Source organism: Guyanagaster necrorhizus (genome assembly GCF_019112545.1).
Source record: "Guyanagaster necrorhizus MCA 3950 unplaced genomic scaffold BT62scaffold_6, whole genome shotgun sequence".
Lineage (NCBI taxonomy): Eukaryota > Fungi > Basidiomycota > Agaricomycetes > Agaricales > Physalacriaceae > Guyanagaster > Guyanagaster necrorhizus.
Genome location: NW_025064885.1, coordinates 331,073 through 345,260, shown reverse-complemented (window position 1 = coordinate 345,260; position 14,188 = coordinate 331,073). Strand labels below are relative to the sequence as shown.

The window sequence follows — 14,188 nt, the reverse complement described above, 5'->3', positions numbered from 1 at the left end:
GCGGAAACAATAGCTCGCCGTTTTGACTACCTGCGACAAGCTCGTATAGCATTCAATTTGCACCATACTACTCCAGAAAAAAGTCGGCTGTGCCGTGTTCAGATTGTTTCTGCATTACTATCAGTAGTTATTGCGAAGAGTCACGTCACCAGATCTCGTCGACTTATCTCCATGCTAGTATCCGTCGTAGATGATATCCCAACTAGTACTTGACTCTAAAGTATACAGACATAACTCATACATTGGCACCCACAAACCTATTCACGACTTGCCCAAATCTTCCTTCAAGCTGACAATACGGTTGAGAACCAGGTAATCTCCTTGTTGCTGCTTCACCTCAGCACCGCCATCCAAGCAAGCGAGCCGCGTATCCTTGTCCAGAGCAAAATACGCAACTCGAAGGCCTTGGAACCGTACACACTCATTGCCTACAAGCTGACCACTGGTCGCATGCGGGGTAGCGTTGTCAGCTGCAGGAGGTTCGGCATCTTTCAATGCAGCCTCTGTCCTAGTCTTGCTCTCCTTCTTCGCTTCTTCCATCGCACGCCATGCCAACGGCAGGAAGCCCACCTCAAGCATAGCTCCTTTGACGACCTCCAAGCTACTGGGATTGATGTCAGATCTGAAGTCAGACGAAGGATTGTCGCTCTTGAATAGACGGCTGAAAATTCTCGTTTCGTCTATAATGACAGGACTTCCTGAAGGTGCATGTTCTGCCACCCACTGGATGAAAGCTTTGGGCTTCTGAAAAGCTCCTGTGTTTTCCAAACGGCAGATTAACTCCACGACCTTCCCAGAGACAGGATCGGTCTTGTACGATGTACAGGTAATTGGGTGAGGGGCTTGGAAAAGGCCCACGGTCTTTCCGGGTGCAAGCCGGAAGTAATCCTTGGAATCCTCCAGCCGGAAATCGTCTGCATCAATATATATCGTGCGTGTGAAAGGAATCTTGCTTGCACCTAGTTCTGGAACCTTGGGATGTAGAGGTTTCTCGACGATGGTTACTGAATCTTCAGGTACGTTCTCGATAGTGACTTTGAGGGGGTTCATCACCATCAGGAGCCGAGGTGCGGTGTTTTCGAGGTATTGCCTCACAGTTTGTTCGAAACGAGCTATTTCGATGTTCGATGATGCGGTCGAAACGCCTAGTCCGCTGACGAAGGAAATGATGGCTCCAGGTGGTACACCGCGCCTCCTTAGTGCGATGAGGGTGTAGAGACGCGGGTCATCCCAACCGTTCACAAATCCCTCATTCACGAGGGCAAGGATTTTCCGTTTCGACATGACCGTACCCTCTATATTCAATCTACCATATTCGGATTGCCTGGGCTTATAGACCTCTAAGGCATCGCAAAGCCATTCATACGACTGGCGAGAGGCAACAAATTCTGTCGTACAGAGTGAATGTCTATATAGGATGGTATTAAAAACACGAAGATAATCCAGTGGAATATTCTTACGAGATATTCTCAAAGCTATCGACCAAGCAATGCGTGAAGTCATATGTGGGGTATATCTTCCATTTGCCGTGTGTACGATGGTGCTCTTTCTCGAGTACACGATACGCTGTAAGGTCCCACATCTGAGGGTTACCATCATTTAGATCCTGCTTCATGCGCAGGTTGGCTTCTTTGGGTTTATACTTCCCATTCTTCATATTCTCGAATTCCACAAGCGACTCTTCGATGGGGCGGTCACGATGGATGCATGATTTGGGCTGTCCACGTCCACCTCCACGATCAGACTTGATTTCGTCCTCTGAAAAGAACAGAGTTAATACATCGGAGCAAATGTTAGGAAATCAGCTCACGAGAGCAATGGCAAACATAAGCCTTGCCCCGTTTAATGAGCTCGACCGCCAAGTCATACAATTCAGTGAAATAATCACTCGAATAGGTAATCTTCCACGGCTCGTAGCCCAGCCACCGGATAATCTCCAGTATACTTTCCACATAACGCACCTCCTCCGCCTCAGGATTCGTGTCATCGTAACGAAGATAGCACTTTCCACCATGGTGAGCGGCATATCCGAAATTCACGAAGATAGCTTTCGAGTGGCCGATATGGAGATAGCCATTAGGCTCAGGGGGAAACCGCGTCCATACGTTACCGCCAGTGGCAGCTAGATGGGCATCACGAAGGTGAGGCATGATCTGGGGGTTTTCACCGGGTTCGTGTAGGTTCCCTAGGAAGCCTTCTTCAAATACGGTCCTCTTCGGGGTAGAAGTTTCAGCTACGAGGGCGACGGAAGCCTTAATCTTCAGAGTATCCTTCTTAGACTGTGTAAATAAGGGTCAATCAAAAATGACATGGATGAATACCTTTCCTTTGCCCTTGAAGCTCTCCTTCGGACCAAACTTTGCAGTGAACACCTTCTCCACCGCGTTCTTGACCTCCACCGGAGTCGCCCAACGAAGTTCCGGTGTAGAACGAATTGCGGAAATGACCGAGCCAAGACAGCTCCATCCAGCGACGACATTGTCCTTAACGTACGCCAATACTTTGTCATAGACCTCTTCCGGTGAAATACTGTAACCTGTATAACGTTAGGGAGGCGACCTTGACTCTATGCAATGCCTTTGACGGACCAATACCACACTCCTGATTGAATTTCGCTTCGTTGACTGGAACGGGGTGTGTTTCGACATACTTAGTCGCCACTGCAGCATGTTCAACGAGATAGCAACGTGGAGAGAGAGAGTTGTACATACCCGTTACTTGGTCCACAGATTTCAAATCTCCCTCCAAAATCTTGTCAATAACGTATTTGCGCTCTGGCTCACCAACGTTCTCAGATTTAGCAAGCTGTCCAGCCAGCGCCACAACTAAACTTCCTTGCTTTTCGTCTGCTCTCCCAACAAGGGAGTATTTCTCTATGATGTCCTTAAGCACGGTGGCGCTTTTGGGCGACTTGGCCGCCTCCAAGGCCTTGGCTTGGGTTAGACCCAAAGACTTGAATAATGGCACCACAGGATTCAACGCGGGATCGGTTTGCGATGTGGCCATATATGCGCCAGATGTGAAGAGAAAAAGGCTACCGTTTTGGAAGGAAAGTAAGATGAGTGTCTCCGAGTCACAATCGATTTTTGATCGATCGTGATATTTGCCATATTTTGCCCATGAAGATATCAACCAGAAAAATCAAGATTGTATCTTCTACATATACAGCCCATATCAAGTACATACGGTCAATACGCATCATAATTTGAAGCTCCTTACAAAACAATATTATCAATCTAGACCTAGGCAGAGGTGAATATGTAGTATACGAATGAACGAAAACAAAAACAAAATCACGGTAAGTAACTAACGGCCCCTCGAACTACTTGGCCCACCAGTCTCATCGTGTAGATTCCTGGTCGGTGAACGTCCGAAAAGGAACGAAGTCGCATAGTGCTCAGCAGCATTAAGAGTATTTCTGAAGCTTCGTTTCATGCTTCTTCCTCTCATATCGTTGATATTACTAGTGCTAGGTGTGGGTCCTGGTGACTCCTTGTTTGAAGTGACAGGGGATAGCGGTTCACGGTAGGGCCATGAAACACCAGTATCCGGTGCAGATTGCCCAGAAGTGCGATACGAATTGGAGGAATCCGTAAGAACAATCGCTCTGTCCGCTTCAGTCGTGGAAGGGGTAGCTGTCATTGATAGATTTGTCGTGTCAACGTCAATGACTGATGGTCGATGATGAGGTTGGTGCTCATGTCCTCGTCGAAGTTGGTATTGTGATGAGCCCGTTTGTGCTCCACGGCCGTGCCCAATCTCAGCAAAATTGAGATCTGGTGTCAAAACCCCACTGTTACGAGACGGTATCCCGTCCTGGTATGTACGGAAGAAACCAGCACCATTGGACTGGTTAGTAGCACCGCTGAGATTTGAAGCAACATCACTGGGTGGCGAGGAAGTCGAATTCTCAACAATGGGTAACATATCTGCCATCGTTCTGCTGCTAGGCTGGCGCTGACGGCGGGAAGGACCAGCATTAGCACCAGCACTGGGTAAAGATGCCATGATCTTATTTAAGCGGTCGGTGGCACCTTGCAAGTTTGAAGATGTGGACGGGACCTCTGAGGTGGTGGTGGGTGGAAATGTATTGGGGTGGATAGGATGTGAGTGGGAAACGGCGAATTCATCGTCTGGTACAGAGTTGGGTTGTATGGATGCCTGCGCAGCGGAGTGAGGCATGTCATCGAACACCGGCTGAGAGTCGTAAGTCTCCTCGATATCTTCCCTTTCGTCTTCACCGGCATCTTCCAGCTCTTCTTCGAGTTCGTCGTCGTCGTCATCTTCGTATTCTGTATCATCAGTGCCGTTCATCTCGGTGATACGGTCGAACAACTCGGTCAGAAACGCTCGCAGCTGGGATACACCCTTTCCAGAAAATACACAAAACGCGGACTGTTGATTGGAGTTAAAGTCCTAAAAGTTAAAGACCTCTTGAATAGAAAAATATAAAATGTTGAATTAAATACATACTGAAGGAGGGTCTCGACAGAATGCTTGCAGTTCAGGCTGTCGGAAGGCAGGAACACCGGTGAGACTGAGATGCGTCAATTTGTGAAGCTTCTGGAGAAGGAAATGTATTGCCATCACTGAAATCTGGTCGCAGTACGATAGGTGGATGCGCTCAAGGGTAGCATGGCGCTCAGCCAAGGCATATATGGCCTCGTCCGTGAGATTATTAACACGGACGAGTCCAACACGACGGAGTTTCGGTAGGGCTGATAGTTCAAAGACGGACATATCCGTAAGTAATGTACAATCTGCTGAGGGTCAGTACATACAAATAGAAAGCCACATCGACAACGTACTTGCAAAATCAACATATCTCAGGCGTGTGCACGATCTAGCCAACGTCCGAACCGATCGATCTGTGATTTTTTCGGCATGTCCCAAGTGGAGATAGTGCAAATGCCTCCCCAGTCTGCAAATGTTCTCCACTGACCTATCGGTCAAGAGAGTGCACTTGGAGAGCACAAGATTTCTGATCTTGGGAGCGTGGGAGATGATGCCCTCAACCGCATCATCCGTAACTAATGGACACGCGGTCAAATCCAACATTCTTAGATGCTCGAATGTACGAGAAATGTCGAGTGGTGGCAACTTATCTGAATTTATGGGAGCCGATGATGGAAACGGATTGGGGGTTTCTAATTGAAGGACCTGCTCTTTAAGAGGGGCTGGGAAAGCTGCATCCGTGAGATCTGGGCAATGGGATAGTTTCATTTCGCGCATTTGAGAACAGTATATCCAAATGTCTCGAACGGAGAGATCGGTAATCAGCTTGCAGTGGTTGAAATCCACTTCAAGTAGCAATGGGCAGGCTTTGGCGAGAGCAGAGACGGAAACATCAGTGAGCAGCTCGAGGTTGCTCAGCTTGACACGACGAAGGAAGGGGCAGTTGTCTGCAAGCGCCAAAATGCCATCGTCGGTAACGTTCTTACAACCGGTGAGATTGATGCCCTGCAAGCGCTTCGCCGACGAAGCGAGGCCGATGACAGCCTCGTCGGTGGTACTGATGACGCCACTGACGTCAATGGCAACGAGATTGGGAAAGGACGGTAGAACGCGTGTGAGGACAGTGGAAGTAAGGAGAACGCAATTGACGAGCGTCAACCTTTCGAGACGATCGCAATTGATGAGTGCAGCGAAAACATCATCATTAAGGTTTTTGGCAAGGGCAATGAAGTTGAGACGGCGGACAAAACTGGAATAAGTAAAGGTCTGATTCTGCGCACCAAGGAGTTTCGCCACCTTCTCGAGAGTCTCGAAGCTGGTGAACCCGGGTTTGTGCCAGAGCAATTCAACCGAGCATTCGCACCATGCTCGGCAGACCCGAAGAGATGTGTAGAGGTCTCTTGGAGAGACAAGATGCTTGAATATATGGATGAGAATCTCGGCAGGAAGGTTTGACATGGGCGAAGGCGACTGGAGGACGGTCGGTCTTGTTCGACGCTTCGACCACTGGGCGGGAGAGACGACAAGAGGCTGGGAATCATGGTCGATGAGATAGACAGCCCTACCGCGGTCATCATCAGCATCGTCGTCGGAAAATGAGGTCGTCGACGGTATACGGTGCTTGTACATCGTCATGGTTCAAGACAGCGGAGACCACGGTGGACGGAGGCCGGACCACTGTTGTCGGTTGCTGACTACACGTGGCTCACATGCTCTTTTTTTACCTCCGCCCAGTTGCCATGATAATCACATCGCGATACCAGTGATACCGACCGATATCCAATGATACTCCTGCAGAGTAATGGCTCAAAATAGTCGCTGGGACACCATTCTCGCTGTCGCAGACCTTCCTCCTCCGGGGCCTTCATACTACACTGCACGCAGAGCTCTTTGGCTCACTCCACGAAATACCTCTAATCAGACAAAAGCAAACAAGGAGCCGCTCGTTCTTGCCCAACAGAAGAAATTGACTGATCTAGTCAACGATCCAACCAAGGCTCAAACAGAATCGGGCTGGAACGAAGGGATTCGATTGGTTTGGGAAGGCCTCAGCAATGGCCGAAAATTGACTGTTTCAATGCCTCTCTCGCTTATCGTATGTCCATTCATTCACTTTCAATATGGAGTGGATCTACATGTTGCCCAGATAAAAATCACACATGCAGCTTGGATTAGAGATAATACATGGCCGTTAGGTGCTATAGCACCGGAGCCAGACGATGAGCTACCGGTTGGACTCCCTGGTGATGATCGTCGCTAAAAGTTGGGGAAGAGTGAATGGGATGGGACAGAGACTTGTTGAGAGATGGACGAAATACCTTGACATTGCTTTGCCGTGACACTGACATGCATATATCCTTCAATTCTTTCAAGTTACTGTTGCGATAACGGGTTCAAAACACAAGTGTTACAACAATATATTGGCAGAGGGCCCAGAGCCCATATGAGCCAAAAGCAGATGCGGCTGCAACTTCACGTCCGAGAAGGCGGTGAGACCTGCAGCCGTCATGATTCTCATACAAGAGAATTGGAATAGGTTACGCACCAGAATCACTCCGTCTCCCCGGACGAATAGCATGTCCATTTTTCGTTTCGCGACCTGCATGCTGCGAATGAGTCTCTCTGCTGGTTCCAGTTGTCAAGGTTGCTCACGTTGACCGTCCCTTGACCCTCAGCCACGCCCTCAGGCAGGTCAACAATCATGATGGTCTCCTCAACGTCACTGAGAATGAGATTCATGTGTCCATCATATGCCTGCGCGTAACAAGGTCAGTATCGCAACATCAAAAACAGCGGCGAACATACGTGTAAAATGCCAGTGAGCTCTCTGTCTCCTCTTAGCTTGACGAATACACGTTCACTGAGTGAGAGCCGGATAAGGTCGAAAGGCTCTTGTATGCTCGACGTTGAAGAGTCCATGAAGGTTGCTTTGAATATTCCAAACTGGCAAATGGGAAATTTAAACTCCGCCACTCGTGCTTCGACCACATCATTGGGCTGCGATGCCAGTGCGTCCTACCCACATCTCATACAGCCTTGTATCTAATATCTATACAGAAACATTACTGTGACTACTGTGATGTCTTTCTGACTCACGATTCCGCCTCTGGTATGTATTGCAGTGATGGTTGTTGGTCAGCAAATGCTTATGCTCTTTGGTGACAGTGCGAAAGGCGCACAACAGTGGAAGGAACCACCTTGCAAATGTTCGAGACTACTACGCGTGTAAGTCCTGTCTTTTTCCGCCTCAACGTTGACGGACTCCGATTCTTTTAGCACTTGGACATGACAAGGCACAAAATATTATTGATCAAATCACTTCTGCTTACGAGTCTGGTGGCGGACCGCCCCCAGGTGGTTTCGGTTTCGGTCCTCAGCATCTTGGTGGCCCTGTGCCAGGTTTTGGTCCACCCATGGGATTCGGTGGGCCTCCACCTGGATTCCGTGAGTTTTTGCAAACTTGTTTTAAATGGTTGGCTCATCTGTTCTATGGTAGCTCGTCCACCCTTCCCCCCAGGTGGTATGATGGGTCCTCCTGGTGCCTTGCCACCATTCCCTCCAAATGTACCCCCAGGTTCGTACAGTAACTTATCCTTTTGCTAGTCAGTTCATCTTTCTACATGTAGGCGCCCCACCATTTCCACCTAACGGAGCACCGGGGAGTTTCCCACCATTCCCGCCTAACGGTGTGGCGGGGGCCGCCATGCCGCCGTTTCCTCCTAACGGTGTACCTGCTGGAGTCCCTCCGTTCCCGCCTAATGATAGCAACGCAAGTAGTTCTTTTACTCAAGCTCCGCCCTCAGGGCCGCCAAGTAGTGGACCAAGCATTCATCCAGATCGATTGAGGATGATGGGCGGTGGCGGAAGGTAACGCCACCCTCCATATCCTTTCTCCATTCATTGTCCCCGTGAATGCAAGTGGGTTTCTCTACTTGATTATCCCGTTATTTCTGCGCACTCTCTGGATGACTGACTAACGTTTGCATCAATAAGTACGTGTCATAAAAGGATGTCGAAATGTAAATGGCTTTACTTGTGTTGCATTGAGACTGTCAGTGTGACTGACCCCACTAGCATCTACAAAATTCTATTTAGAAAGAGAGGGTGTAAGCGGAATTACGATTTAATAGCGAACGTGGGTCAGAAGGCAAGCTTCTAATTTTGGCATCAGACACTTCCGCCAAATCTTCCACCCCCTGTAGAGTGCCTCCTATCGCCATCTGCCTTTGTGTCTTTTACTACTTTCTTTCTAATGTCTACTCAACCATTACTCCAACGTACAGCTTCCAAGCGTATTGCACTGCCAGTTCGAGTTGAGCCGAAAGTATCCTTTGCCAACGAACGGACATTCCTGTCATGGTTGCATTTCACCGTCGTACTAGGCGGCCTGGCCGTCGGGCTCTTGAACTTTGGTGACAAGGTCCGTGATTCTATCCACAGAAATCATTCCATGCCTCCTTACTGTAATGGCTGTAGGTCGGAAAAATCAGCGCCGCGATGTTTTCAGTTGTAGGTGTGTGGAAATAAGCTCCAGTGGTGCTGGCGTGCAGCTTCATGCTTCGTACAGCGATGGCTATAATGATATATGCATTGTTTACATATCACTGGCGTGCCGCATCTATTCGACGAGGTGGACGCGGTCCGTATGATGATAGGCTTGGCCCGGTGAGTCCATTGTGGCTAGGTACAATGGCTCTGCTAATCTTTCATCTCTAGACAATACTCTGCATTGCGTTACTAGGCACGTTTTTCGGTACCTACATCTCCATCTATTATTGACGCTGTTCTCATTGTAGTGGCCATCATCGTCAACTTCATAATGCGGTTTACGCAGACATAACGACATCTTGCTCTCATTTATATGGACTAATGACTATATGGTACTACACATCGGAAACGATTTGTTTTACAATAAACATGTATGCGTTTTTATCTTCCTATCAACATCCCCAAGAAAACCGTGAGTGCCTCGGAACTTGGCATTTGGCGGGAGCGAGGATACACCTACGGCTACATCTCATCCTCCCGAAGAGTTTGTCGATGTCTATCTCGCAGCATCCTCTCAACAGGAATCTCTTATATTCCAGCTGACCAAGTTGCTGTCGAGGTGTCCTGCATGGCCTGTAAACTAAGTAGCTGGCGGTCACATCTATTCCCTTTGTAACACCGTTTTTAGAAAAAGTCATAGAACTGGTCGCTTCCCAGCAGATAATGCGCATTTACGTAGGGATTCCTAGGTCGTCAGACAATCTTCATGGTTAGTACTAGTGACACCCCTACGGAATGACGGGTAGGCCCCTGGGATTGAGAGCACGAAAGGCTGTTCTCTCTCTCGAGCTTATCAGCTTCGAGATAAGGCGTGAGAGCATGACTAGGTCCTTCCACTGCTGTTAATCCTCCTCCGGGTCTCCGACGGTCGCATCGGCAACATGGAACTTCTCTGTAGTGTCAGAAATGCTCACATCGTTCATGTGAGCACTCGACACTCTGATTACCAGCCGACTCGGAACCGTCACATCCCTTTCTAACTCCTGGCGATGTTGCGATATAAGCTTGAGCAGTCGCATTCCTTCTTGGTCATCAGGTCAATGTTTCAAGCCGAGTCTCTTCGCTAATACTTACTAGATACTAAGTATAATGGCACATACATTTTACACCCTACACAAATATTTTCTCATGGGTCTCAACCCAGGTACACTCGATCTTCGCCAGCGACATGCGCAAGGACACGGTCAAGGATGGCTCGATGGTCTGTACCCTCTCGCTGATCAGTACCTTGATACTGACGACCACTGAACTCCGATAAAGTGTCGAGAAGACGACGAATACCTCTGCCAGGAACACACAAGTCTGTCCGCTCAACGACGCTGTGGTCAAGGACTCGTGAGGAAAATGATGGACTGGTGGCAATGGCCTCGCAGAGATTATCTAGCAGGGTGCGGACGTCTCTGTCCCGTAGAGGTGTTTGAGGACCCTCAGTCGTAGCCCTGCAGCTCTGCACAGATTTATCCAGTTGTTCGCGGAGCGCTTCAATTTGCCCTTTCAATATCAATGCGAAAGATGTTTTTTCGCCTTCATATCCTGCCAGCATAACCAGCGAGGAAACACTGGTGCAAATTTTGAGTCAGGTGGGTCCAACATTTGCTCGATTTGGTGCACTCACAAGGCTTCCTTGAGGTACGCGAAGCTGAATCGATCAGTCGCAGCGGCTACTTCATTGACCAAAGAATCCGGGAAAGATACGTCTTTGTTCGCCTGTAACTTCCTCTGCCAATATTTTGCATACAGGCCACGCTCCTCTTGGTCTGGATCGCCGAACAGGCTATCATAAGATAAGCAGATGGAAAAAAAGTCAAAAGCTGCAGCTGCAGAGACGCTCGGTACTGACAATTTCCTGTCGAAGCGACTAGGACGGCTGCTAAGTCCAGGATCCAAGCGATCGAAGTGGTTTGTTGTTCCGATGACCAGTAAACCGTCGTTTCCTTCAAGACCGTCGATTTGATTGAGGAAGAAAGATCGGTTAGCGTCGTTAATGAGGCTGTCAAGATCTTCTAAAATGAGGACGCAAGGGGCGAGCTGTCTTGCTTTGTTGAACACAGCAGCCATGGAACCTTCTTCACCCATATAACCTGATACGCAATCATTGAGCATTAACATCTAGGACTGAAAAACTGTACTTACTCTTGAAGGACTTGACATAGAGAGGTGTGAAACCCTTTGCATCGCACGTCTTTATGATGGCTTTAATACTGATGGTTTTACCGTTTCCGGGAGGTCCATGCATGATGATTCCACGCTATATACAGTCGGATCGGCTGACACTACAGAGATTGGACACGAACCTTCCAGGGGATAGCTAAATCTTTATAGATCGCTTCGGACGTGAAGAACCCATACACGTCTTTCTTGAAGGCTTCTTTGAATTCTTCCTTCAGAATGACATCCCTCCAGTCTGCCTTCTGAACTTCAGTCCATAACGCGTAATCCTTTTGCCAGAAGCCCTGATTGAAGACCCATATTTCATTGTGAAGTTGGTCACTCCAGAGTCCTGCAGCAAGAAAAAGAGAACGTGCAGGATCCTCAGAGCCTAGTGCATAATAAGAAATCATTCAAAACTACGAAAATTGAGTCTCACCTTCATGTACGAGGAAAGTCTGCGTGACATAAACACCCATTGAACCTACCGGGCACTAGAAATCAATTCGTTATTCATGATTCTGGTGATGTTATAATGAACACCTTACCCGGACCATGTATAAAATAAAGTCATATTTCTGCGAAGCACATAAGGCTGTTTGGTCATTGTGCGGAATGTAGACTATCAATGACTCACTTGCCAAGCCAGGTGAAAAACACCAAATTCAACAAGTTCTGCAATGACACCAGGTATTGGACTGATATTCTTCGCTAACGGACGGAAGACCAGTTCCGAAACCAAAGGCGTAGCCTCCATCGGAATCTTATACGCTTCTGGAAAGTTCAAAAGATTGAGACGGTAGTCGGAAGTTGTGACCACTGAATGCTTTGGGTACAGCTTGCGAAGAGCGTCCAAACTGTATATAGACCTCAGAAGCTGGAACCCAGGATCAAGGCGGAACGCACGCAGTATGCACAGGCGTAGAGTGCTTCGCTGAAGCTGAGTGCACAATGTTAATGAGCCGCAGAAATTGAAGCCGGATACACACATTGCTCCGTCCATATTCCATAGAATGCATTCCCTTCAGCCTTCTCAACAGCGGCAGCATCAGGATTACCTTCATCCCTCCAAATCTGTATGAAGGCGTCGTCGAATTCCCCCATTTCCTGAGACTTCATGGCCGTCTGTTGAAACGTGGTGATTATTATCAAGAAGCAACGGCTATCTTTAGCTGCCGCAGATAGCACAGCCACAGTCGGAATTTCATCAAATGATCGAGACGCGCTCCTTTCTTCTTTACCTCCACCACGAACGTCGCGAACAATGACGGCGACCGCTGCAGACGTCCGTAGCATACTTTCTATCCAAGCCCACTTTGTACCGTCTGCAGCTGCAAAGAAACAGTCGACATCCCAGGCCAAAAAGCCTGAAGGAATTTCGAGGGAACTATACTCGCTTATCGGTCCATCCGCTCCGTCTCTAGCAGCTCAACTGCAGAAACCGCAGCTCAAACAAAAGCCAAGACTTGGATCTTCCGCCGTGAGATGGTATGCATTATCATCCTTAATATATGACCGTGTATGACTGTTAGCGTCACAGGGAGTGGAGGAAGTTCAGGAATGGTGCTCGAGGGGACTCATTGGAACTGGGACATTGGGTAAAAGCTACAGCAGATCCGGATACGGGTACGTGAGTAGCAAATTCACCATACTCCATCCTTTTGATTGCATTTTAGAGTATCCCTTCTCGAAGTATAACGTTCAGACAGCTCATTTCATTTACTCTCAAGATGAGTATTCCAAACATTTGGAAGGTCAGATGTTCCTGTCTTGTCTGTGTAAACGTCTTAATACTGAAGTAGACCCTGAATGGACGAAGGACGAAACCGATTATCTCTTCAACTTGGTTCGGGAATATGACCAGAGATGGCATATCATATCCGACCGTTATGATTATCCTGGCGGTCCTCATCGTGTGATGGAGGTAAGTGTTTCGACTGCTATTCATCATACTACCTGCGTGAATATTTCAACGTAGGATTTAAAAGAGAGATTTTGCAATGTATGCAGACGTCTCGTACGGGATCGACCTTGGGCCGGTGATGAAGCCTCGAGAGTTCAACTAATATCTACTTTCATGTTCGACAAAGAAAGGGAGTTGATTCGTAAACGCTACTTGGCTAATCTCGACAACCGAACCCCGCGCGAAGCTGAGGAGGAAGAAGCTTTGTACCTCGAAGTGAAACGTATCGAGCAGAACGAGAGAAAATTCAAACGAGACAGAGAGGAACTACTTCGCACGCTGGCTGGTATCGATTCAGGCCTACCTGACATCGTTGAAGATGAACTCCCTACGATACTTTTTGACAGCAAAAAGAAAAAGAAAGGGGGGCTTGATGCAGATAGCCCATCCACACCAGTTTCCGCGGCACCACCAAAACAAAGGCCGCAGCCGAGCCCAAGGAATCCCGTGTATGGTAAGGATGTCCATTTGTATGGTGTGTAGCACTCACTAAAATGCTGTGCAGATGCATTGCATTGCATTACCCACATCGACCTACCCGTTACCACCCCTGCGACAAAAGCGGCTCATCAACCTTCCTTCCTTCGAACTTATAAGCTCCCTGTTCCTAAAGCTGCTGTGGTCCCTAAGATTTCGCAGACTTTAGCAGAAATTAACATCTCATATAATCGTTTGGTCATGCCGACAGAAGGCAATGTTGCGCGGCTGAATGCACTCATTGATGCCACACTTCCTCTGGTAGAGACAAAGAGGGTGCTGGATAAAGTGGAATATGATATTAAAGTTTTGAAGGAGAGGTTGAACGTGAGGAGCAGTGCACCCGTCGAGGAAGAAGCGGGTGGTGTTGTCGATGCAGCAGATGGCGAGGCCATTGAAGGAACGGAAGAGGGTCGTGCCCAAAGTGTAGTTAGTACTCGGAGCACACGCAGTCGGAAACAGGTAAGTCACTCGAAATGTGATCAATTCCTTGCTTGATATTCTGCCAGCGCCGTTCAGTGTCAGTATCCTCGGTCGATACCACTGGTGCCGGAACATCTCGACCGCCTCCGAAGCGACAGAGACGAAACTGACCTG

General features: G+C 48.3%; 8 protein-coding genes across 8 annotated transcripts; 4 read left to right on the top strand and 4 right to left on the bottom strand.

The window, feature by feature from the left end:
- Nucleotides 1-261: 261 nt before the first annotated feature.
- On the bottom strand, nt 262-3,006 carry BT62DRAFT_887150 (glutaminyl-tRNA synthetase; the record flags this gene model as incomplete). The annotated part of the gene is made up of 6 exons (XM_043182904.1): nt 262-1,408; nt 1,461-1,758; nt 1,811-2,273; nt 2,322-2,536; nt 2,589-2,660; nt 2,712-3,006. 6 exons carry the CDS (start codon nt 3,004-3,006, stop codon nt 262-264), a joined length of 2,490 nt encoding a protein of 829 aa, XP_043042526.1.
- A 161-nt stretch (nt 3,007-3,167) lies between these two features.
- Nucleotides 3,168-6,148, bottom strand: BT62DRAFT_929023 (RNI-like protein). The gene is made up of 3 exons (XM_043185629.1): nt 4,809-6,148; nt 4,474-4,760; nt 3,168-4,416 (listed from the first exon to the last, which is right to left on the bottom strand). The coding sequence occupies exons 1-3, from the start codon at nt 6,088-6,090 to the stop codon at nt 3,307-3,309; spliced, it is 2,679 nt and encodes an 892-aa protein (XP_043042525.1). The 5' UTR covers nt 6,091-6,148; the 3' UTR covers nt 3,168-3,306.
- Nucleotides 6,149-6,172: 24 nt separating this feature from the next.
- On the top strand, nt 6,173-6,895 carry BT62DRAFT_929022 (uncharacterized protein). The gene is made up of 2 exons (XM_043185628.1): nt 6,173-6,550; nt 6,602-6,895. The coding sequence occupies exons 1-2, from the start codon at nt 6,257-6,259 to the stop codon at nt 6,713-6,715; spliced, it is 408 nt and encodes a 135-aa protein (XP_043042524.1). The 5' UTR covers nt 6,173-6,256; the 3' UTR covers nt 6,716-6,895.
- BT62DRAFT_944897 (like-Sm ribonucleoprotein) lies at nt 6,533-7,402 on the bottom strand. The gene is made up of 4 exons (XM_043187926.1): nt 7,261-7,402; nt 7,108-7,209; nt 7,001-7,054; nt 6,533-6,951 (listed from the first exon to the last, which is right to left on the bottom strand). Exons 1-4 carry the CDS (start codon nt 7,372-7,374, stop codon nt 6,928-6,930), a joined length of 294 nt encoding a protein of 97 aa, XP_043042523.1. The 5' UTR covers nt 7,375-7,402; the 3' UTR covers nt 6,533-6,927.
- Nucleotides 7,403-7,457: 55 nt separating this feature from the next.
- BT62DRAFT_1002566 (zf-U1-domain-containing protein) lies at nt 7,458-8,326 on the top strand (the record flags this gene model as incomplete). The annotated part of the gene is made up of 6 exons (XM_043176861.1): nt 7,458-7,463; nt 7,513-7,564; nt 7,621-7,680; nt 7,732-7,899; nt 7,952-8,029; nt 8,082-8,326. 6 exons carry the CDS (start codon nt 7,458-7,460, stop codon nt 8,324-8,326), a joined length of 609 nt encoding a protein of 202 aa, XP_043042522.1.
- Nucleotides 8,327-8,545: 219 nt separating this feature from the next.
- Nucleotides 8,546-9,694, top strand: BT62DRAFT_658794 (uncharacterized protein). Its single transcript, XM_043181793.1, has 5 exons — nt 8,546-8,875; nt 8,932-8,968; nt 9,023-9,120; nt 9,172-9,196; nt 9,252-9,694. Exons 1-5 carry the CDS (start codon nt 8,708-8,710, stop codon nt 9,293-9,295), a joined length of 372 nt encoding a protein of 123 aa, XP_043042521.1. The 5' UTR covers nt 8,546-8,707; the 3' UTR covers nt 9,296-9,694.
- A 444-nt stretch (nt 9,695-10,138) lies between these two features.
- Nucleotides 10,139-12,142, bottom strand: BT62DRAFT_887687 (P-loop containing nucleoside triphosphate hydrolase protein; the record flags this gene model as incomplete). Its single annotated transcript, XM_043182924.1, has 8 exons — nt 10,139-10,562; nt 10,619-10,777; nt 10,844-11,084; nt 11,137-11,251; nt 11,298-11,542; nt 11,591-11,645; nt 11,700-11,729; nt 11,789-12,142. The coding sequence occupies 8 exons, from the start codon at nt 12,140-12,142 to the stop codon at nt 10,139-10,141; spliced, it is 1,623 nt and encodes a 540-aa protein (XP_043042520.1).
- A 273-nt stretch (nt 12,143-12,415) lies between these two features.
- On the top strand, nt 12,416-14,184 carry BT62DRAFT_888547 (uncharacterized protein; the record flags this gene model as incomplete). Its single annotated transcript, XM_043182964.1, has 7 exons — nt 12,416-12,639; nt 12,692-12,777; nt 12,828-12,905; nt 12,951-13,075; nt 13,130-13,568; nt 13,620-14,053; nt 14,101-14,184. The coding sequence occupies 7 exons, from the start codon at nt 12,416-12,418 to the stop codon at nt 14,182-14,184; spliced, it is 1,470 nt and encodes a 489-aa protein (XP_043042519.1).
- Between the last annotated feature and the right edge of the window lie 4 nt (nt 14,185-14,188).